Below are 24813 nucleotides of genomic sequence, written 5' to 3' on the forward strand. Positions count from 1 at the left end.
CATGTCGTAGCATCAGCAGGATTATATGTTGACCAGTGTAATCAAAAGGTCAATCAGGATTGGCTGCTATTCAATCAATTGCGCTTTCAGAAGTGTGTTTGATTTGCACAGCAGCATTTCCCAGATAGACGTAGTTGACACTTGATTTAGGAGACTGGAAGTGCCCTGGTGTGGCCCCTTCCCACCATAGATACAAACACAATTTGGACTAATGCATGTTTCTTACAGAATGAGCCCTGATATGTTCAAATAATCTCTACAATGTTACTGTGTCCATTCTCTTGTGCAGTTTCAATGTACACAGAACATAGCCAGTTGCACAACTGAATGCATTCATCTGAAATGTGTCTTCCGCATTTAACCCATCTCCTCTGAATCAGAGAGGTGTTGGAGGCTGCCTTAATCGGCATCCATGTCAATGGCGCCCGGGAGCAGTTGTTGTGGGGGGTTAACTGCCTTGCTCAAGGGCAAAACTGCAGATCTTTTCCACCCTGCCAGCTCGGGGTTTCAAACCAGCGACCTTTCGGTTACTGGGCCAACGTTCTTAACCCGCTGGGCTACCTACCTACGTATGAAGCTATTGTAATGGTAAAGATGATTCAAGGATAGAGAGGTATTAGATAGAGAAAAAAATCTCTCATAGACGTGTCTTGGGATTCAGTGGGAGGAAGGACAGTGAAGAGTATTATACAACAATCTAGTATGCCTAGCAGCGGTATTTCCTTTTGTGATCGTTTGCATGGCAACCAAGGACAGGAAGTAAAATGATGCCAACCAAAGAATGATCACCAACGAGACTCGAAGTAGTAACTTTGTGCGGTCCCCTGATGAAGTGTGTGTGTGTGTGTTGTGTGAGTATGTGTTGGGGGCTGGGAGGGGAGGCAGCTGGGGTATCAATGGGTGGGGTCTGTTTAGTTGTAGCATGCTGCTATGGGAATCCCATGTCCCTGGGCATCCCATGCTGTAACACTGTAGGGTTTCTCCAAATTATTCACTGTGCTTAAACAAATAGCACAATTTCAGTACCGGTGCTATGCTTGCTGTAGTCATGCAGAAAACAAGTGCTCTGGGTGTACTCAACAGCAACAACACTCGCTGTTTTTTAATCTGTAGACTTTGCCCCAAAGGAAAATTGTGCCCTCTGTTCCCACCTCTCTCTCCATACCCATGCTTAAGATTAACAGCAGTAAACGCTTTGCTTATTAAATACAACCATGCCAGCGATAACATCTATGGTAATCCTATCCGTTGCATTGGTCACAGGTTTTGTTTTTCTCATGTTCAGTTTGTGCTCATGGTTATGTGAGATGCATAGTGAGAGTAGTACAGTGAGGGAAAAAGGTATTTGATCCCCTGCTGATTTTGAACGTTTGCCACTGACAAAGAAATGATCAGTCTAAAATTTTAATGGTAGGTTTATTTGAACAGTGAGAGACAGAATAACAACAAAAAAATCCAGAAAAACACATGTCAAAAATGTTATAAATTGATTTGCATTTTAATGAGGGAAATAAGTATTTGACCCCTCTGCAAAACATGACTTAGTACTTGGTGGCAAAACTGTTGTTGGCAATCACAGAGGTCAGACGTTTCTTGTAGTTGGCCGCCAGGTTTGCACACATCTCAGGAGGGATTTTGTCCCACTCCTCTTTGCAGATCTTCTCCAACTCATTAAGGTTTCGAGGCTGACGTTTGGCAACTCGAACCTTCAGCTCCCCTCCACAGATTTTCTATGGGATTAAGGTCTGGAGACTGGCTAGGCCACTCCAGGACCTTAATGTGCTTCTTTGAGCCACTCCTTTGTTGCCTTGGCAGTGTGTTTTGGGTCATTGTCATGCTGAAATACCCATCCACGACCCATTTTCAATACCCTGGCTGAGGGAAGGAGGTTCTCAACCAAGATTTGACGGTACATGGCCTGTCCATCGTCCCTTTGATGCAGTGAAGTTGTCCTGTCCCCTTAGCAGAAAAACACCCCCAAAGCATAATGTTTCCACCTCCATGTTTGACGGTGGGGATGGTGTTCTTGCTGTCATAGGCAGCATTCCTCCTCCTCCAAACACGGCGAGTTGAGTTGATGCCAAAGAGCTCCATTTTGGTCTCATCTGACCACAACACATTCACCCAGTTGTCCTCTGAATCATTCAGATGTTCATTGGCAAACTTCAGACGGGCATGTATATGTGCTCTCTTGAGCAGGGGGACATTGCGGGCGCTGCAGGATTTCAGTCCTTCACGGCTTAGTGTGTAACCAATTGTTTTCTTGGTGACTATGGTCCCAGCTGCCTTGAGATCATTGACAAGATCCTCCCGTGTAGTTGTGGGCTGATTCCTCACCATTCTCATGATCATTGCAACTCCACGAGGTGAGATCTTGCATGGAGCCCCAGGCCGAGGGAGATTGACAGTTCTTTTGTGTTTCTTCCATTTGCAAATAATTGCACCAACTGTTGTCACCTTCTCACCAAGCTGCTTGGCGATAGTCTTGTAGCCCATTCCAGCCTTGTGTAGGTCTCCAGTCTTGTCCCTGACATCCTTGGAGAGCTCTTTGGTCTTGGCCATGGTGGAGAGTTTGGAATCTGATTGATTGATTGATTCTGTGGACAGGTGTCTTTTATACAGGTAACAAACTGAGATTAGGAGCACTCCCTTTAAGAGTGTGCTCCTAATCTCAGCTCGTTACCTCAATAAAAGACACCTGGGAGCCAGAAATCTTTCTGATTGAGAGGGGGTCAAATACTTATTTCCCTCATTAAAATGCAAATCAATTTCTAACATTTTTTCACATGCGTTTTCATGGATTTTTGTTGTTGTTATTCTGTCTCTCACTGTTCATATAAACCTACCATTAAAATTATAGACTGATCATTTCTTTGTTAGTGGGCAAATGTACAAAATCAGCAGGGGATCAAATACTTTTTTCCCTCACTGTATGTGCTGCAGCTAGGGTTGCAAGGGATGGAATATTACTGGAAACATTTGAAGTTTACCAGTAAACTGACAGAAATTTGGTATCTTTTAAGGATTTTATGTAATCTATCACAAGACATCTAGATGGCCCTTTTGGGTACTTCCAATTATCACAGGTGTCTGTAATAATCTCTGGCCCTCTCTGTGGCCTAATCACATGTCAAATACAGTTGAAGTCGGAAGTTTACATACACCTTAGCCAAATACATTTAAACTCAGTTTTTCACAATTCCTGACATTTAATCCTAATAAAAATGCCCTGTCTTAGGTCAGTTAGGATCACCACTTTATTTTAAGAATGTGAAATGTCAGAACAATAGTAGAAAGAATTATTTATTTCAGCTTTTATTTCTTTCATCACATTCCCAGTGGGTCAGAAGTTTACATACACTCAATCAGTATTTGGTAGCATTGCCTTTAAATTGTTTAACTTGGATCAAACATTTTGGGTAGCTTTCCACAAGCTTCTCACAATAAGTTAGGTGAATTTTGACCCATTCCTCCTGACAGAGCTGGTGTAACAATCAGGTTTGTAGGCCTTCTTGCTCGCAAACACTTTTTCAGTTCTGCCCACACATCTTCTATGGGATTGAGGTCAGGGCTTTGTGAGGGCCACTCCAATACCTTGACTTTGTTATCCTTAGGCCATTTTGCCACAACTTTGGAAGTATGCTTGGGGTCATTGTCCATTTGGAAGACCCATTTGCGACCAAGCTTTAACTTCCTGACTGATGTCTTGAGATGTTGCTTCAATATATGATGCCATCTATTTTGTGAAGTGCACCAGTCCCTCCAGCAGCAAAGCACCCCCACAACATGATGCTGCACCCCCGTGCTTCACGGTTGGCATGGTGTTCTTTGGCTTGCAAGCCTCCCCCTTTTTCCTCCACACTTGCGGTTCTGGGGGGGGGGGTCGTACTCCAAAAAGTACGATCTTTGTCCCCATGTGCAGTTGAAAACCGTAGTCTGGCTTTTTTATGGCGGTTTTGGAGCAGTGTTTTTTTCCTTGCTGAGCGACTGGAATTGACCCACTGGAATTGTGATACAGTGAATTAAAAGGGAAATAATCTGTCTGTATACAATTGTTGGAAAAATCACTTGTTTCATGCACAAAGTATATGTCCTAACCGACTTGCCAAAACTATAGTTTGTTCACAGGAAATTTGGAGTGGTTGAACAAGTTTTAATGACTCCAACCTAAGCGTATGTAAACTTCCGACTTCAACTGTATATGAAATAATTGAATAAGATGACAAAAAATATATAGAATGACAATGCTGTGAAACATTGTCCTAAATATAAACCATCAACTTAATGAATACCATTGGTGTTTAATATGATTGTTTCAGAATGAAATATCCTTTATATTTTTTTACACACTTTTAATTTGTTTGACTAGAATATGTCAATATGTACTTGAGTTCAGTGTTTTGGCGTCAAACTGGTGGCAGTTGTGAGAAAAGTCAATAGTTGAATGAGTTGCAGAGTTAACCTGTTGGGGCTAGGGGGCAGTATTTGCACGGCCGGATAAAAAACGTACCCGATTTAAACTGGTTACTACTCTTGCCCAGAAACGAGAATATTCATATAATTAGTAGATTTGGATACAAAACACTCTAAAGTTTCTAAAACTGTTTGAATGGTGTCTGTGAGTATAACAGAACTCATATGGCAGGCCAAAACCGGAGAAGATTCCATACAGGAAGTGCCCTGTGTGACAATTTGTTGTCCTTCTGTGGCATCTCTATCAAAAATACAGCATCTCTGCTGTAACATTGCATTTTCTAAGGCTTCCATTGGCTCTCAGAAGGCGCCAGAAAGTGGAATGACGTCTCTGCAGTCTCTGGGCGAAAAACAGCAGGAGTTTTTGTGAATGGTCAGGCAGGGAACAATGACACTGGAGATGCGCGTCCACGAGACGACTCCATGTTTTTCTTTCAGTCTTTGAATGAATACAACGTCGCCCGGTTGGAATATTATCGCTATTTTACGAGAAAAATAGCATACATTTTTTTTTTAACAGCGTTTGACATGCTTCGAAGTACGGTAATGGAATATTTTGAATTTTTTTGTCACGAAATACGCTCGCGCGTCACCCTTCGGATACTGACCTGAACGCACGAACAAAACAGAGCTATTTCAATATAACTATGGATTATTTGGAACCAAAACAACATTTGTTGTTGAAGTAGAAGTCCTGGGAGTGCATTCTGATGAAGAACAGCAAAGGTAATCAATTTTTTCTTATAGTAAATCTGAGTTTGGTGAGTGCCAAACTTGGTGGGTGTCTAATTAGCTAGCCGTGATGGCCGGGCTATCTACTCAGAATATTGCAAAATGTGCTTTCGCCGAAAAGCTATTTTAAAATCTGACACCGCGATTGCATAAAGGAGTTCTGTATCTATAATTCTTAAAATAATTGTTATGTATTTTGTGAACGTTAATCGTGAGTAATTTAGTAAATTCACCGGAAGTTTGCGGTGGGTATGCTAGTTCTGAACATCACATGCTAATGTAAAAAGCATTTTTTTTATATAAATATGAACTTGATTGAACAAAACATGCATGTATTGTATAACATAATGTCCTAGGAGTGTCATCTGATGAAGATCATCAAAGGTTAGTGCTGCATTTAGCTGTGGTTTTGGTTTTTGTGACATATATGCTTGCTTTGAAAATGGCTGTGTGATTATTTTTGGCAGGGTACTCTCCTGACAGAATCTAATGTTTTGCTTTCGCTGAAAAGCCTTTTTGAAATCGAACAATGTGGTTAGATTAACGAGAGTCTTATCTTTCAAATGGTTTAATATAGTCCTATGTTTGAGAACTTTGAATTATGACATTTTGTGGTTTTAAAGTTGGCGCTCTGATTTGTCACTGGCTGTTGAATAGTGTGGTACAATTTCGTCCCACGTACCCTATTAATAAGAAAATAATGCAAATGTTGATTAGATGCATTTTTCATTAGATAGGCTATTTGCTCTTGAACCATATGGTCGATCTACTAGAAACTCATGGACAATATGGTCACAGATGTAATACATTATTACTGTATATTCATGTTTTTAAAAGTTATCAAAGTATAAATTCCCAAAGTTACAATAGATTGCCATATATGTTCTGTTTGTATTTGTATTTATTATGGATCCCCATTAGCTGCTGGCAGCTACTCTTTCTGGGGTCCAGCAAAATTAAGGCAGTTATACATTTTAAAAACATTACAATACATTCATAACAGATTTCACAACACATTAAGTGTGTGCCCTCAGGCCTCTACTCTGCTACCACATAACTATAACAGAAAATCCATGTGTACATGTGCGTATGTTATCGTGTGTTTGTATGTATATGTCTATGTTTGTGTTGCTTCACAGTCCCTGCTTTTCCATAAGTTGTATATTTATCTGTTTAAAAAAAAAATCTAATTCTACTGCTGTCATGAGTTACTTGATGTGGAATAGAGTTCCATGTAATCATGGCTCTATGTAATACTGTGTGCATCCCATAGTCTGTTCTGGACTTGGGGACTGTGAAGAGACTCTGGTGGCATGTCTTGTGGGGTATGCATGGGTGTCCGAGTTGTGTGCCAGTAGTTTAAACAGACAGCTTGGTGCATTCAACATGTTAATACCTCTCACAAATACAAGTAGATACTGTTGATTACCAAGATACAAGTAGATACTGTTGATTACCAAAATGACTAAAGATTCCGGTAACTTTGGTATACAGCAGCTACCACACTTCTAGCAACAATCCTTCTCAGGTGCTATTCCAGCCAGAAAACACCTCCTGACAGCTCGAATACAATCAAATCCACCACAGCAATGTTAACCTAATGTTACAAGGTGTTAGCAATAGGACTTGAAATATGGGAAAAAGAGAGAAAAAAATATGGGAAAAGGAGCTCCTACTTAAATACTGCATTGCGAGTGTGATTGATTTGGTATTTTTGGTCCCCTGTTCTCTCCTCCTCTTATTGGAGTACTGTGTAAAACGTCAGGCTCTGCCAGGAGCTGACCTGATTCAGTTTTGCATCTCATTAATGTGTGTCTCTCTGTAGGCACCTCACAGTGCCATCGTGTCATTTCCTTCCACCATCCACAGGCCGTCCCTGCCAGCCCGCCTCCTCCTCCCTCACAGAACATCTTCTGGGTTCCTAACATCCTCCTTCTCCTATCCTCTCATACCATCCATGCTATCCATATCACATGCCAAGCTCTGTCAAAGCCCCATCATGTGGCTGGCAGTCATGACAAAAAAACTCATCATGATTGCGCGCTGAACCGATGACCAAGTGGAAAAAGCCTCAGCAGCATTTTTTCGCTGGTTTCTTCTCTCCCTTTTATCCCTACTCTATGGCAGCCATGAATGTGGCTGCAGTGAAGGGGAAAGGGAACGTTTGTGGGCCGCAATTTATTTTAAGTCCTTTCTAAGTTGTGTCCTTGCCCAGGGTAGAAGCAGACACCCTTGTCTCTTTGTGTGCTGCTGTTGCGGGGGCTGGGGGGTTGTGTGTGAGTTACTGTGCTTGTGTTTATGTACACACGCATGTGCCTTTGTGCAGGCATACTTTAGTGTGTGTGTATGTATGTTTGTATGTGTGTATGTGTTTCCCTGTTTCTCAGGTTCATCGAGGAAGGTATCTGACAGGCCGGGGTGGGCTGAACTCACTGAGCAAGGTGTCCTTTGTGTTTGTGAAGTATGAGCCCCTCCACTGGAGGGATATTGATTTGGTGTATCATGCAAAAGATGGGCCTTTTGTTTTTGCTGCTGCCAAAGCCTATTTCCACTTGGTTGCCTCCAGGTGCTGCGTTGACAGGTCCTCCTATCATGTCCAAAAGAGCGAGAGAGAGAGCGAGAGAGAGAGCGAGAGAGAGAGAGAGAGAGAGAGAGAGGGGGAGAGGGTGTGAGGCAGGATCATACCAGTATTCTTTGAGTATTTGTGCTGTGGGCTGTAATAGAAATTACAGTGTTTTCAGACACTGTGTGACTAATGCTTCCAGTCAAACAGAGTTAGGTTACATCTACAGTTTGCATACTATGGACATTATGCAGTTACCAGTTATGCCTTTCCATAGGTAAAGAGTATATCAAATGAAACATTGAAATTGGTTGAGATTATTGCAGATAATATTTATATTTTAACCTTAAAAAAGAACATCACATCACTCACTACGGAGCCTTTCATTTTCTGATTGCACAGGACGTACTGGGCCTTGGAGGCACACTGGAGGTCTGGCGCTCAGGGCTGGCACAACCCGTCCTGGCCCGATGCTGACTATAGCCCGGAAAGGGCGGATCGCTGGCATAGGACGAACTGGGCTGTGCTGGGGAATGCGGGCGCCGTACATGGAACAGGCGTAGAAAATCCTGGGCCCAGGATTCCTACTGGAGGTCTGCCACTTACAGCTAGCATAACCCGTCCTGGCTCAATGCTCACTCTAGCCCGGCAAGGGCGAAGCGCTGGCACAGGACGAACTGGGCTGTGCTGGGGAATGCAGGGTATCGTGCCTGGAGCAGGCGTAGGATATCCTGGGCCGAGGAGCCGCACTGGAGGCCAGATATGTTGAGCCGGCGCACTTTTTCCTGGCTGCCGGCTAACTGTCGCACGACAACGTTGAGGAGCCTGTATCGACCGCACCGGGCTGTGAGTACGTATAGGCGACATAGTGGGCCTTCCTCCATACTGCCTAGCTCCTCCCTCTGTGCGTTATTCGCTCTTGACTCCCCGACCGGCTCTGGTTTCCTCCATGGCTCCCTCCGAAATGCCCGGTTCCCCCCTGACCTAGCAAAACTTCCCTTATGCCCCCCCCCAAAAAATGTTTTGGGGCTCCCTCTTCACCTCCTGAATAGGAGGATACAACGCCTCGTAATTCCGTCGTTCCCTCTTCGCTTCCTCCAGCTCCTCCTTCGGGCGCTGGTACTCCCCAGCCTGGCTCCATGGACCCTTTCCATCGAGGATCTCCTCCCACGTCCACGACTCGAGATACCTCCTGTCCTGCTCCTTACCCCGCTGCTTGGTCTTCTTTTGGTGGGTGGTTCTGTCACAACCGTCGATGAAAGGGGACCAAAGCGCAGCGGGTACAGTGCTCATCTTCTTTTATTATCGTAATAACGTGAACACTTAGACAAAAATAACAAACCGACAATCAACAGTTCCGTAAGGTTCTCAGACTATACAGGAAACAACCACCCACAACCCACAGGAAAAAACAGGCTGCCTAAGTATGACTTCCAATCAGAGACAACTAACGACACCTGCCTCTGATTGGAAACCATACTTGGCCACACAAAGTTAAACAAACATAGAAAATCAAAACTAGAACATATCCCCTGGAAACAAACAAACCCCAAAACAGACAAAAACTACACCCCCTGCCATGCCCTGACCAACTACAAAGACAAATGATCGTTTTACTGGTCAGGATGTGACAAGATAAAAATATTGTATAAATATTTTATCATTATTAGATGACGCTTACCTGACACACTTCTCTAAAGTGATGGGTCATGTGAAGGAAATGCTATAACCACCCCCCAGCCACATCTAGCTAAGTGGATGGGTCACTATTGTCTAGACATATACACATGAAATACAATAGATGGCCATAATCACCCCCAGACACACCTGGCTAATATGATGGGTTATGTAATAATCCAGCTGAAGTGGAGTCTTTTATTTAGACATAGAGCTAGCTAGCTAGCTAAAGAATGAACCAACATAATCCCAATTCATACTACTACCAATACAAACATTGTCATATCTGTAGTATGAATCTGCAGGTAGCTAAAGCTAACAAACTAGGTTCAGTGTTAGCTAGCTAACATTAGGTTATTTCTGTTGACTAACCCCATTCCCTACAAATGTGTGCATCCACGGCATTCAAACGAGGCTGCAATGAAAACTAATGGGACTGTAGCGACTGTGTTGGCATCAAAACCTTGGGTGTGAACTATGTTTCTATTCAAGCATTGATTGACATGGTAATGGCCCGATAGTATTGGAGAAAAGTTGAAAAAACTGAGCCCTCTGTCGCTGTATATTAAATTGTGACGTGTCATGACGTAATGTACAGCACGCATAATGCAACTCATTCTGTGTCATACAGTCTCTCTCCACCAGGTGTAGTGCTTATCTCGCAGTTGAAAAAAAAGGAAGGGACAGAGACAGGGTAAGGGGGATACCAAATCAATTGTACAACTGACTGCATAAATTTTTTGCATCATCACTGCAAACCATCATGACTCTCAAAAGCCGTGACATTCGCTGTTTACGTCTGAAGATAACTTTAGCGCCGCCCTATAGGGACCCTGGGCATCTTTCTTTTGGTGTTTTTCAGAGTCAGTAGAAAGGCCTCTTTTGTGTCGTATGTTTTTATAACTGTGACCTTAATTGTCTACTATCTGTAAGCTGTTAGTGTCTTAACGACCGTTCCACAGGTGCGTGTTCATCTTTGAAAGACAGGGTCCAGAAAAAGGGCCGTTTCTTTTTTTTGCTGAGTTTATATACCACAAGTGGACTACAATCAAGTTGTAGAAACATCTTAAAGATGATCAATGGAAACAGGATGCATCTGAGCTCAATTTCGAGTCTCATAGCTAAGGGTCTGAATACTTATGTAAATAAGGTATTTCTGTTTTTAATAAATTGCATTAATGTATAAAAACTTGTTTTCACTTTGTCATTATGGGGTATTGTGTGTAGAATGATGAGGAAAACAATTATTTAGTCAATTTTTAAAAAGGTATTAACGTAGCAAAATGTGAAAAAAAGTTAAGGGGTCTTAATACTTTTCGAATGCACTGTGAAGGTAGTGAGGTCTAAAAGACAGTTAATAAGATTAGCCTAGAGTCCAGACATAGGATTTAAATACAGATATTTGAGGAAATTAGCCGAGACCTGCACAAGGAAGGCTGCACTCGTGAGAGGACAAGCCTTTGATCTATTTTCAGATGAGCCTGATGTTTAAGATGCAAGCTGATTTTGTAGTATCACATATGTGACTCGTTTCAGGATATTAGGCTTATGTCGATCTTCACGACTTCACATGAGCGGCATTCTAACGTATTTTTATTTTTTTATCTAAATGCGTTTTTTGACAGAAATGCCTTCTGGAACATGTGACTGTTCATGTGCCTTAATAACAAACTTGTATTTCATCCATGAATACGAATACAATTGTTACATTATGAGCCACGGAAAAAGTAAGGAACCTTCCCACTAGCCATAATTGGCTTAGATAATGTATGGGCTGGACATGCCGAGAGATGAGTTTGGATTGGTCTGCCATGTAGCATGCTTCTGTCTATAACGTGAGCTGTTCAGTATGTGTTGACAGTCATTTCTACCTCACTGTTTTTGAAAGATATAACGTTAGCCATTGAGAACTACAACATTTTTTAAACATTTCTCAACAACATTGATGCCCTGAATTTACCAGGCGCTATCGACAGATCGGTTGGAAAAAGTGATGTGCTACTTTCTGCACACGCCACGGTCAGCGTGAACCAGAGTGACTTGACACAACGCTGGCCAAACAAGATGTAGCTACAAACAAAACAGAGTTCAACGGTTCCAGCCTGTTGTGAAGCGTTCATCCATGTCTAGCTGCATTTTCAGATATACGCTTCTAATTTTGTCAGAAAGTCATATTTATTGCAAGTTAAGGCGTACTGCTCGTTAGCTAGCAAACGTGTACGATCTGTGTAGTAATAATATTCGAATCAGAAATCCATTTGCATTGCTAGCATAGTTAGCTAACGCACTTTTGTACATTGCGCTGTAACATACAAGTTACCTTATTTTAGCACCCAAAAACGTAATAATTCCAGGTCATCAGTAATATGAAAACCATTGTAATGCACAATTTCTCCCCTTTCCAGCGATATCAATGACAAGACCTTCATGCTGCCTGAGGCTGTACGACACAGAATGAGTTGCATTATGCGTGCTGTACATTATGTCATGACACGTCACAATTTAATGTACAGCGACAGAAGGATCAGTTTTTTCAACTTTTCTCCAATACGATCGATCCCTTACCATGTCAATTAACGCTTGAATAGAAATATAGTTCCCACCCAAGATTTTGATGCAAACACAGTCGCTACAGTCCCATTAGTTTTCATTGCAGCCTCGTTTGACCCATTGCGGTTGCCCAAATTTGTACAGAATGGGGTTAGTCAACAGTACCAATTTTCAAGAATTCACTATGTGAAATGGAATTTGGAAACTTATACAGGCTGATGGTGAGTTGTCCAGTTTTTATTTGTGTTGTGTGTTGTGTGGACACAGCTAGAAGTGACCTGTGCTTTGAAATCTGCAACATCTAGACCAGTCTATTTGAGTTACATTGCTATTTTCAATGCAGTGTTGAATGAACCCAGCACTCTACTGACTTGTGCTTTCAAATGTACGAAACATTAAGAACAACTGTTCTTTCCATGACAAAGACTGACCAAGTGAATCCAGTTGAAAGCTACATTATACAGTTGAAGTCGGAAGTTTACATACATAGATTGGAGTCATTAAAACCTGTTTTTCAACCACTCCACAAATTTCTTGTTAGCAAACTGTAGTTTTGTTATGTCGGTTAGGACATCTACTTTGTCCATGACACAAGTAATTTTTCCAACAATTGTTTACAGACAGATTATTTCACTTATAATTCACTGTATCACAATTCCAGTGGGTCAGAAGTTTACATACACTAAGTTGACTGTGCCTTTAAACAGCTAGGAAAATTCCAGAAAATGATGTGATGGCTTTAGAAAGCTTCTGATAGGCTAATTGACATCATTTGAGTCAATTGGAGGTGTACCTGTGGATGGATTTCAAGGCCTACCTTCAAACTCAGTGCCCCTTTGTTTGACATCATGGGAAAATCAAAAGAAATCAGCTAAGACCTCAGAAAATAAATTGTAGACCTCCACAAGTCTGGTTCATCCTTGGGAGCAATTTCCAAACACCTGAAGGTACCACGTTCATCTGTACAAACAATAGTACGCAAGTATAAACCCCATGGGACCACGCAGCCGTCATACCGCTCAGGAAGGAGACGCGTTCTATCTCCTTGAGATGAACGTACTTTGGTGCAAAAAGTGTAAATCAATCCCAGAACAACAGCAAAGGACCTTGTGAAGATGCTGGAGGAAACAGGTACAAAAGTATCTATATCCACAGAAAAATGAGTCCTTTATTGACATAACCAGAAAGGCCACTCAGCAAGGAAGAAGCCACTGCTCCAAAACCGCCATAAAAAAGCCAGACTACGGTTTGCAACTGCACATGGGGACAAAGATTGTACTTTTTGGGGAAATGTCCTCTGGTCTGATGAAACAAAAATAGAACTGTTTGGCCATGATGACCATTGTTATGTTTGGAGGAAAAGGGGGGAGTCTTGCAAGCCGAAGAACACCATTCCAACCGTGAAGCACAGGGGTGGCAGCATCATGTTGTGGGCGTGCTTTGCTGCAGGAGGGACTGGTGCACTTCACAAAATAGATGGCATCATGAGGAAGGACAATTACATGGATATATTGAAGCAACATCTCAAGACATCAGTCAGGAAGTCAAAGCTTGGTCGCAAATGGGTCTTCCAAATGGACAATGACCCCAAGCATACTTCCAAAGTTATGGCTAAATGGCTTAAGGACAACAAAGTCAAGGTATTGGAGTGGCCATCACAAAGCCCTGACCTCAATCCCATAGAAGATTTGTGGGCAGAACTGAAAAAGTGTGTGCGAGCAAGAAGGCCTACAAACCTGACTCAGTTACACCAGCTTTGTCAGGAGGAATGGGCCAAAATTCACCCAACTCATTGTGGGAAGCTTCTGGAAGGCTACCCGAAACGTTTGACCCAAGTTAAAAAAAAATTTGACAAACTTCTGACCCACTGGGAATATGATGACAGAAATAAAAGCTGAAAAAAATCAATCTCTCAATTATTCTGACATTTCACATTCTTAAAATAAAGTGGTGATCCTAACTGGCCTAAGACAGGGACTTTTTTACTAGGATTAAATGTAAGGAATTGTGAAAAACTGAGTTTTAATGTATTTGGCTAAGGTGTATGTGAACTTTCGACTTCAACTGTATATAGAAAAATATGTGTACACTCCTTCAAAATAGTGGATTCGGCTATTTCAGCCGCACCCGTTGCTGACAGGTGTATAAAATCGAACACACAACCATCTCCATAGACAAACATTGTTAGTAGAATGGCCTTACTGAAGAGTTCAGGTACTTTAAACGTGGCACCGTCATGGGTTGCCACCTTTCCAACAGATCAGTTCTTCAAATTTCTACCCTGCTAGAGCTGCCCGGTCAAATGTAAGTGCTGTTATTGTGAAGTGTAACAACGGCTCAATCGCGAAGTGTCAGGCCACACAAGCTCACAGAACGGGACCGCCGAGTGCTGAAGCAGGTAGAAATAGTCTGTTATTGGTTGCAACACTGACTATCGAGTTCCAAAATGCCTCTGGAAGCAACGTCAGCACAATAACTGTTGGTCGGGAGTTTCGTGAAACGGGTTTCCATGGCCGAGCAGCCGCACACAAGCCTAAGATCACCATGCGCAAATTTTGCTGACATTGGACACTGGAGCAGTGGATGCCAAATCCAGACTAAACTGGATTTGGTGGATGCCAGGAGAACACTACCTGCCCGAATGCAGAGTGCCAACTGTAAAGTTTGGTGGAAGAGGAATAATAGTCTGGGGCAGTTTTTCATGGTTCAGGCTAGGTCCCTTAGTTTTAGTGAAGGGAAATCTTAATGTTACAGCATACAATGACATTATAGATGATTCTCTGCTTCCAAGTTTGTGGCAACAGTTTGGGAAGGCCCTTTCCTGTTTCAGCATGACAATGCCCCCATGCACAAAGCGAGGTCCATACAGAAATGGTTTGTCGAGATCGGTGTGGAAGAACTTGACTGGCCTGCACAGAATGGAAGCATGTCCCCGCAGCAATGTTCCAATATCTATTTGAAAGCCTTCCCAGAAGAGTGGAGGCTGTTATATCAGCAAAGGGGGACCAACTCCATATTAATGCCTATGATTTTGGAATGAGATGTTCAACGAGCAGGTGTCCACATACTTTTGGTCATGTAGTGTATGATCCCTTATTGATGTCACTTGTTAAATACACTTCAATCAGCATAGAGGAAGGGGAGGAGACAGGTTAAAGAAGGATTTGGCGTCCAACTCAATATTAGGAAGGTAATGTTTGGTATACCTACCTACAGTATGTGGTGAATTTAAGTCAAATTTATATTGCAGTGGTTACACCTTATATACTGTAAAGGTTGATCTTTTTTACCCTGATATTTGTATTCATGTTTGATGTTGTGTACAGTTTGCGATCCTTAACCTCAAAGTATTGTCCAGTCATTGCTCTGAACTGGGTCTGCATTGCTTACTCTTCCCCTGCTGTCTGATGGCTTGGAATTTAGTTGAAACATATGCCTCTGGCTACATTGGCTTTGTCGTATCAAAGGGCATATAAATCCTCAAAATAAGAGACTGGGCAGCAGAACTAGTGATGCTCTTCTCCTGCTGCCTGATGGCACATGGGCTGTAGTCATTACACCCACTGTACCTAGCAGTGTGGCGAGAGGACTATCAGGGAGCGTGATTGCATAAAGCTATGCCATGATGCTGGGCCATGCTCTGAGGGCAGAGAGCTACTGGGCTGATCAGGGTAATTGGCCTCTGCAGTCCAGCTCTAGGAGTCGGTAGTAATTGTCTCAGACTGCTTGTCCAGGGTCAGATGGTGTTATACTTCTAATGATCAAGGTTGGGTTTTCAGTCTGAATCTGATCCTACATCTTTGGTGAGGCACAACATCTACCCTGTGCGTAACTCTAATCACCTGGAATTGCCTGATTGTTGTCATTGTGGAGGCTTTTTCATTTCATGACAGAGATGGCACGTTTTAGACAGCTCTCCTTCTCCTTAAACAGTTCTCCCCATTGTCAGCTACATAGAAAATGAATTCACAAATCTTGCTTATCTAATTTTTGATGCTTTCTGCCGATCTGGGTCATGCTTTAGCCGTTTCCCCTGCTCTCAGGCTTCCAAGAAGCCTACTGCCAGTTCATCGTCTCTTATGCGGACAAAAGTTTAAAAACCTATTCATTTCTTAATCTCATTTTGTTTATCTTTTTTCCATCTAATTCCCTCCCAGCTCTAAATCCAATTTCGCTGCTCTCATTGTCAGTGAGGAGACGGATTGCTTTGTAAATCAACTTCATCTTCTTTTCTCTCTCGTCATGAATTGGATTGCGTACCTCTGATTTCATTGTTTAATTTATTTCAAGGCTCTATTGGTGGAGAATTAGGGGATGAGGAAATAAGTAGAGAATGACATTGCATAAGGGGATAAGGGATACAGCTGTCGATGGGGTGCTTTAAAAGTAGCTACTAATTTAACTTCTGCTTTATGTAGGAAGTGAGTCTTACTGTATCTTATGGGTAAAAGTTCAATCAGCTTAATGTACTGCACTGAATATATCCCCTGAAATAGTCACCTCCAATACAATGTCAATCCACAAGGCATGGTAACCAATGAGTTATGAGAAAGAGATCAGGCAAGGCAAAATAAAGTAACATTGTGCTCTAAATTTCTAACACTTGTCAATTGCTTTCTGCCTTAATGCCCAACAAATTAGAGGATGTGTAATAGAATGTGATTTTCAGCCTTGTGTGTGATCCCTGTCACATTTCCCTGATCTCCTGAACAGAAACACCATGTCCACCCTCAGGCTATGGGCTGATCAGAATTGGGATAAAGGTAATTAAATAATTAATGGCCTTGGTAATCATGAAATTAATCGGTAGTTACAGTAATAGCCTGCACATCCTCCAGTGAAAATGGGACGTATTTTGTTCCAGAGCTGGCCCTATGGCTGGACTCACACAGTGGAGAATGTACTGTAGCTAAGAACTTCTTCAAGAGCACTAGTGTGGCCCCCTCATACATACTGTAGGTTGCAACACTGAAGTCAAATTAAAATACATTACTGCATCATGGTGATTCCACTGATCCATAGTGACAGTCAGACAGACTCAAAGCTATATGAGTACAAGCATCAAAAATATATACTCATCTCTGAACCTGCTGCAAAAGAACAAATAGAAACTTAAGAGCACAAACACATGAAAGTACAGACGCATCATTTATTCTTACATACTAAGGCATGCATGCACACATGCCCGCAAGCAAGCAAGCAAACACACAGACACACACACACACACACACACACACACACACACACACACACACACACACACACACACACACACTCTCTCTCTCACACACACACACAAACGAACACACAAACACACATGCCAGCACAGAGGGGAGGCAAGCATAGTACAGCATACACATCCCCTAACAACATGACATAAGATAGATCATCATTCCCTGCTATCTTTGTGGCTCTGCCTTTTCACAGTCCAGTCACAGAAGCCTCTGAGCATCACTGCGAAGTATAATCAGAACTTTCCTAAAATGTCTGCTTGATTGAAGGACTGGTGGGTGGCAACTTTCCTGTTATTTATGTCCCCACAGGCTGAAATATAAATCACATCACAGCTTCAGATATGGCTGTGCCTGCCTCCACACCTCCTCTCCACTGGAGAGATACAACACAGATGTTGGAGGAATTATTGTGATTTTGTTTTATGTGACTGAGATTGAGACTGCAAGGGGAACACTCTCAGAAACAGAAATAGATACAAAACACACAGCCAAGGTCATCGCCGGTTCATATTGTGGTACACAGTGTGAGTGAGTGAGTGAGTGAGTGAGTGAGTGAGTGAGTGAGTGAGTGAGTGAGTGAGTGAGTGAGTGAGTGAGTGAGTGAACGAACGAGTGAGTTTCCCTCTCATTTCCCTCTCTGTTTTTATGTTTGGGGTTTTGGCACCTTACGGTCTTGTCAGATCCTATCTGAAATGGTTGATGTGGCCATACCCTGTGTGCACCTGTAAATGACAGGGGATTGCTTATATTTTGGGCTCTGTGTGGTGCATGTCTGTGTGCATGTGTGTGCGTGTGTATTTGTGTCTCTGTCTTGTGTGTGTGTATGTGCAGTCAAATTCCACGTGAACGTTTAGTCACAGTAATTAGGCTTCTCCAGGCTCTGATGCTGCTGATGGCCATTAGTAGCCTACCAAACTTGATAACTGACTGGTACTCAGCACTCTACTGGCCCTCTAATCACTCTGACATCAATGAAAATTTGAAAATCTAATCAAACACTTCATGACAGCATGAGCTCATGTTGCGCAACATTTCTGTAAGCTATGGAATTGCGTGAGACAACAGAGTGATAGCCTCTGTTAAAAGAGGAAGATCCCATCAGCTTTCTACACACTAGGCCTACTATATTTATTTCTCAACTTTCCTAAAATTAAGCACATTGCTTCTCTTTGCAACAGGAGTATAGCCTACCTGGCTGGCATGAAAAGGAACCACGGGAAAAGTGTCCTCCATATGCTATTTAAGTGCATAGATGACATGTATTTTTTTCCGCTGCCCCTGTTTCGAGTCAGGTGCATGATAATGGTCCATTCTAAATCACAACAAATTTAACACATATATTAAAGACATACATATATATATATATATATATATAAAGTTCTGAAACTTTGCACATACACTGCTGCCATCTGGTGGACACTATCGGAATTACAACCAGAGTGATGGCTATAACAGTGACCTTTCTCTTACATTTCAAAGATGGTGGTAAAAAAACACAGGTTGGTTTTTTCTTTATATTTTCTTCTACCAGATCTATTGTGTTATATTCTCCTACATTAAATTCACATTTCCACAAACTTCAAAGTGTTTCCTTTCAAATGGTACCAAGAATATGCATATCCTTGCTTCAGGGCCTGAGCTACAGGCAGTTAGATTTGGGTATGTCATTTAGGCGAAAATTGAAAAAAAGGGGGGCAATCCCTAAGAAGTTTTAAGCATATAGGAGTACCTGTTTATTTGTTAACTGCTCAACACGGAATAGCCACTTGTGTGCACTCCCTCAAATTATTTGGGGAACATATCCTTTCTATTTTATTCAGCTATGTTCAGTGGTATTCTTCATACTATAAAATAATAAAAAATAATGCCATGGATCTCTAAGAATATCTTGTCAGCTAAATGAATTAGTGTAGCCCATAGCCATTGGCATAGCCAGATCATGGCCTACAGTAACACAAGGGCAACTCAAAGTATGCTATTCTGTTCTTCTAAAATAGACTACATATCATGTTTCGTTAGACCTGTCTAAAATAAATAATGTATTTATTGTGATGGTGTAGGCTTTATTACATGGATTTATTAGACTTTTTAAAATGTAGATGTTCCAAAGGTCTGCATCAGTGGATTGTAGGCTATGTGTGGAAGCCAGGAGAAGCTAAATGTGTTTATGTTAATTAACGGTCAATTACCGTGAGACCGGCAGTTATTTGCTTGACAATCACCGGATGACTAAATGTAATGACCGCCACAGCCCTAATTATGCACGGTTTATCCTTTCAATGTTTCATTGCACAAGAACTGCATTAAAAGGCTTCAGAGCATGTGTCATCACTCAGAGCTCATGTACACATGATATAATTATATCTTGTAAACACATTATAATCTCATCATATTGCAATACATGATGGTGTTGCATTTACATTCCTCCCTTTTAACCTACCCCTCCCCTTTCTCTCTTGTTCTCTCATTTCAGCCTTCCCCAACCCCGCCTCTTCCCAAAGAGTGGATGATCCAGCCAATGAATTATGAATGTTGAACAAAATGACCTCTTCTTGGCAGCAGCAGACGATGAGAGGTCCTAGGTGGAACCGGGTCCTGTCCGACCCTTTGTTCGTGCTGCTCCTGGCCCTCCAACTCCTGGCGGTGGCGGGCCTGGTGCGTGCGCAGACCTGCCCATCCGTCTGCTCTTGCAGCAACCAGTTCAGCAAGGTGATCTGCACCCGGCGGGGACTACGTGATGTCCCAGACGGCATCTCCACCAACACACGATATCTGAACCTTCAGGAGAACCTCATCCAGGTGATCAAGGTGGACAGCTTCAAGCACCTGCGGCACCTGGAGATCCTCCAGCTCAGCAAGAACCACATCCGCAACATTGAGATTGGGGCTTTCAACGGCCTGGCTAGTCTCAACACCCTGGAGCTATTCGACAACCGCCTCACCACCATCCCCAACGGAGCCTTTGAGTACCTCTCCAAGCTCAAGGAGCTGTGGCTGAGGAACAACCCAATCGAGAGCATTCCCTCGTATGCGTTCAACAGGGTGCCCTCGCTACGGAGGCTGGACTTAGGGGAACTGAAACGCCTCTCGTATATCTCAGAGGGAGCTTTCGAGGGTCTCAGCAACCTGCGCTACCTGAACCTGGGCATGTGCAATCTCAAGGAGATTCCCAACCTCATCCCTCTGGTAAAGCTGGACGAGCTAGAGATGTCAGGGAACCAGCTGACGGTCATCAGACCTGGCTCCTTCAAAGGGCTGATCCACCTGCAGAAGCTGTGGATGATGCACGCCCAGATCCAGACCATTGAGAGGAACTCCTTTGATGACCTGCAGTCGCTTGTGGAGCTCAACCTGGCCCACAACAACCTCACTCTGCTGCCCCATGATCTCTTCACCCCCCTGCACCACCTGGAGAGAGTCCACCTCCACCACAACCCCTGGAACTGTAACTGTGACATCCTGTGGCTCAGCTGGTGGCTCAAAGAGATGGTGCCGGCCAACACCAGCTGCTGTGCCCGCTGCAGTTCCCCAGCAAGCCACAAGGGGCGCTACATCGGTGAGCTGGACCAGAACTATTTCCATTGTTATGCACCGGTTATCGTAGAGCCTCCGGCTGACCTGAACGTGACAGAGGGCATGGCAGCAGAGCTGAAGTGCAGGGCCAGTTCTCTGACCTCAGTCAGTTGGATTACACCCAATGGCTCCATTATGACCCATGGTGCATACAAGATCCGCATTTCCGTGCTAAACGATGGCACGCTCAACTTCACCAACGTCACCATGCAGGACACGGGCACCTACACCTGCCTGGTGAGCAACTCAGCGGGCAATACCACAGCATCTGCCACGCTCAACGTGTCATCCACAGAGAACGTCCTTAGCTACTTTACCACAGTGACAGTGGAGACCATAGAGCCAGTGCATGACGAGGGGCGCACCACAGTTGGGCATAATGTGGGCCCTACCCCCTCTGCCGGCTCCTGGGAGACCGTCTCATCCACCTCTACCACCACCACCACGGCCCGAACACCCCTCTCCACCCGGGTCACAGAGAAGACCTTTACCATCCCCGTCACAGACCTGAACGGCGGCTCAATGACCGGCCTGGACGAGGTAATGAAGACCACCAAGATCATCATCGGCTGCTTTGTGGCCATCACCCTCATGGCTGCTGTCATGCTCATCATCTTCTACAAGATGAGAAAGCAGCACCACCAGCAGAATCACCATGCACCCCAGCGCACCATCGAGATCATCAACGTGGACGAGGACTGTGTGACGGGCGGGCCGGCCATGGAGGGCCACCTGACTCTTCCCCGCTCGAGCATGAGCACCTCAACCATTACAACACCTATAAGACTGCGTACAACCACGTCTCCACCATCAACTCCATACACAGCTCTGCGCACGAACCTTTGTTAATCCGGGCCAGCTCGAAAGACAATGTACAAGAGACCCAGATCTAAAACTTTTTTCATAATGAGACGAATTGATAAAATTACTAAAAGGGACATTATTGGATATTAGTTATGAGGACTATGAATGGGAAGTGGAGGACTTGACTCGCTGTGTGTCCAGGGTATCAGTGGTTGATGTTTATTCAATGACATTGGGAAGGAACTAGGGTATGTCTAATGTTTCAAAAAGTGTCTTTACAAAACAGAAGTTATTTATTTAAGAAAAAATATATTGTGGTTAATCAAGAAAAAAACTGTATTCTGCAATTATTTTTCAGCACTTATTTCATCAGATGTTTTGTTTTCTTAAGTTGAGGGAGGGTGGTTTACTAATATGCTTACAAACTCTATGTGAATCTAATGCTAACCATAAGTCTGTATGTGATGGCAAGTTGGCAATCTCTTTTTACCCCACATACTTTGAGAATTTCTAGATAACCACAGAGATTTCCTCCTGCCACAAATTAATTGATGAAATCTTTTGTGACCATCTGTTAATTTAGATGGATTAAAAGCTTGGTCGTTATCTGAGGGTGAACGCTGGGACTGTCAGCGATGAAATCTGATAATAACACAATATTTCATTAAATCTTCCACTCAAATGCATTAGACACAGATGTACACTTGGCTCTGCCATCAATAGATTGGGGAAGTTAAACGAGGGAAGTGTGTTCCAAACTAACCCAGGGCCAACTGTTAGCAACAAGCGATTCATAGTTGTTTCACTGTGTTTATTGCGCCAGAAAATCACACGTTTCACACAGTGTTTTTGTCTCATTTACACGTTGTGCATTTATACTATTTGTGATTCCTTCTTCATTCTATTTGCTCTAATCCATCATACCTTTGTGAGTCACACAAAGATGCTTTAAGATCACTTTGGCAAATGTAGTCAGGCATATGAGAGCTCCCTGAATGTCATACCCCTTGTTTCCATCTGACACCATCTGTTATAATGGTGTGCCATTCCATCACAGATATGGGCGCATTTCCAGAAGATTGCTGTATCATATTAATGTGGTTCCTGAGAAATTAAGCACTTCTCCAGGTGTTGAAATATCTAATAATTTGTCCAAAAGAAGATACCTAGAACTCCCCCAATAATTCTGATGAGACTCCTGTATGAACTCGCTGTGACCTCTGACCCCTGACTTCAAGGAGCTGACTGGTGAGTGGGAGTGGGGGTTTAGGACCCCGAACACAGCTGTTTCTTCCAGCACATTGCCTGTCGTCTGTAGTCTGTTCCCACATTGGGCACGGCAGCCTCAGATTCACACCGGGCTCCTGCCAAGCGCAGGATGAAGCCCAGAGGACAGAGTGCCAGGGCTTTTGCAGAGAGAGGATTTAGGTATGAGGCGTGTGACTTCGGGCATCAAGCAGATGTTCAGGTCACACCTGCATCCCTCTACTTCGGCCATGGCACCATTTCCATTTTAATTGATGTGCCTGCAGGGGCTTTGGGTGGACAGCTTTTCACAGGCACCCTGTTCCCTGGAAAACGTTCAATGGGCCCCACAGTGAAAGATGGTGCCATAAATACAGAGGCCAAACAAGTACCCTTCACATCCAAGGCTTAGCCACATGCCCCAGGTGTCTCTTTATAGATGAAGTGAACTGATATTTTTTTCTTCCTTTTTACTTTTGATCTCCACACCCTCCATAATGTCAAACATCTAAGAAAGATTATGCAACAGTCCTTTTTCATTCGGTTCCATTCTGTTTCTGAGAAAATAAATGATTGTGTACTATTTTACATTTTCCAGAAGGTTGGGGGTAAATTCTTATCATTGTTTCCCATCTAGATGTCATCTAGTTCTTCTCTGGGAGAAAGCACTATTAATGATATGATGTCAAATACAGTAGTGGGCTGATTCATTCACCATAGAAACCATGACCTTGAGCAGAAAGGCATGAGCTAACAGAGTTCCCATTGGCTAGATGCTTTACTCATTACTCATAGTCAAATGGAAATATTTCTATGGATAGCGTTAATGGAAATGCACCTCAACTATGTTACAATATTTTTACAGTGACGTAATAGCATGTCATCCCCTTGCACTTGACCAGTGTTTGGCATTAAACAGTAGGCTATAGAGGTTGTTGCAGATGATAATGCTAAGTTGTGTCATCCCTGTTACTTTTCCACTTAAACCCAGACAGTAGGGGATGCAGGACCAGAGAATAGACAAATGATGCAATCAGTATAAAAGTCACTTCTACGGTATACTTTAGGCAGCAAGTGCACAGAAAGATGTTATCCACAAAGATGAATGAATAACTTATTTTAATGTCATGTGGCACTTAATGACGTCATTAATAATTAAGTAAATTCCATCTCACATGAGCTTCTACAACCCAGTTTTAGTCAACATGAAACAAATATGTTCCTCAGTGTGACATCCCTTCCAATACAATAACTACTCATGGTGAAACATGTTTACATGAAGTTTAGCACAGTGGTAAACCATGTCTTTGTGTGTTTGGAGATAATGGTGGGGTCTGGATCCAAAAGTTTGAAATAAGAGTTTATCCATCTTCCCTTCTCTTTCCTTCATCATTTGGAGACTTTTATGGTGAATCTATTGAAATTTAGTCAATCCATCTCATTCTGTATGTACTGTATCTCAGTGTTTTGGTTGGGTAGATGGGGCAAGATGTTTTTCTTTCCACGTCATTTTTATTTTTCTCTGAAAGGGAATGCTGTTCTAGTGGTAGATTTATATAAAGATACATTTTGAAATAAAAAATAATAAAAAAAAACATTTGTAAATTTTAATTTTACATGTGCCAACAAACTGTTCAACAAGTGAAAAAGAGAAACATGCTGTAAAAGAATAAGAAATTGATTATCATGTAAGTATACTTTCATGACCTTTTAAAAAAAATGAAGATTGAATATAGAAACCAGAGTTTGTAGTTCATACACAAAAATAAGGTTACAAATAAACTATTGTTGTTTTTCTGTATGGTCTGGTTCTTATTTACAACCTTTTTTATCTATAGTTAGAGCCACAAAACAACACACCACCCAGAAGTGTTTTCTGTGCAAGGAAGGTCATCCGTTGAGGTTGCGGTATAAGTAAGTGAATATGACAGCTGTATATGGAGTGATAATAGCTTTTTCTCC

General features: G+C 42.7%; 1 protein-coding gene across 1 annotated transcript in view; it reads left to right on the plus strand.

The window, feature by feature from the left end:
- lrrc4ca (leucine rich repeat containing 4C, genome duplicate a) overlaps positions 1-24407 on the plus strand; it is a 117719-nt gene extending 93312 nt beyond the window's left edge. Inside the window, 2 exon segments of the mRNA XM_014125110.2 lie at positions 19703-21544; positions 21547-24407. Coding sequence (XP_013980585.2) covers positions 19759-21544; positions 21547-21695 — 1935 coding nt within the window. The 5' untranslated portion in view covers positions 19703-19758 and the 3' untranslated portion in view covers positions 21696-24407.
- The last annotated feature ends 406 nt before the right edge of the window (positions 24408-24813 follow it).

The sequence above is a fragment of the Salmo salar genome, chromosome ssa10 (assembly GCF_905237065.1).
Source record: "Salmo salar chromosome ssa10, Ssal_v3.1, whole genome shotgun sequence".
Taxonomy (NCBI): domain Eukaryota; kingdom Metazoa; phylum Chordata; class Actinopteri; order Salmoniformes; family Salmonidae; genus Salmo; species Salmo salar.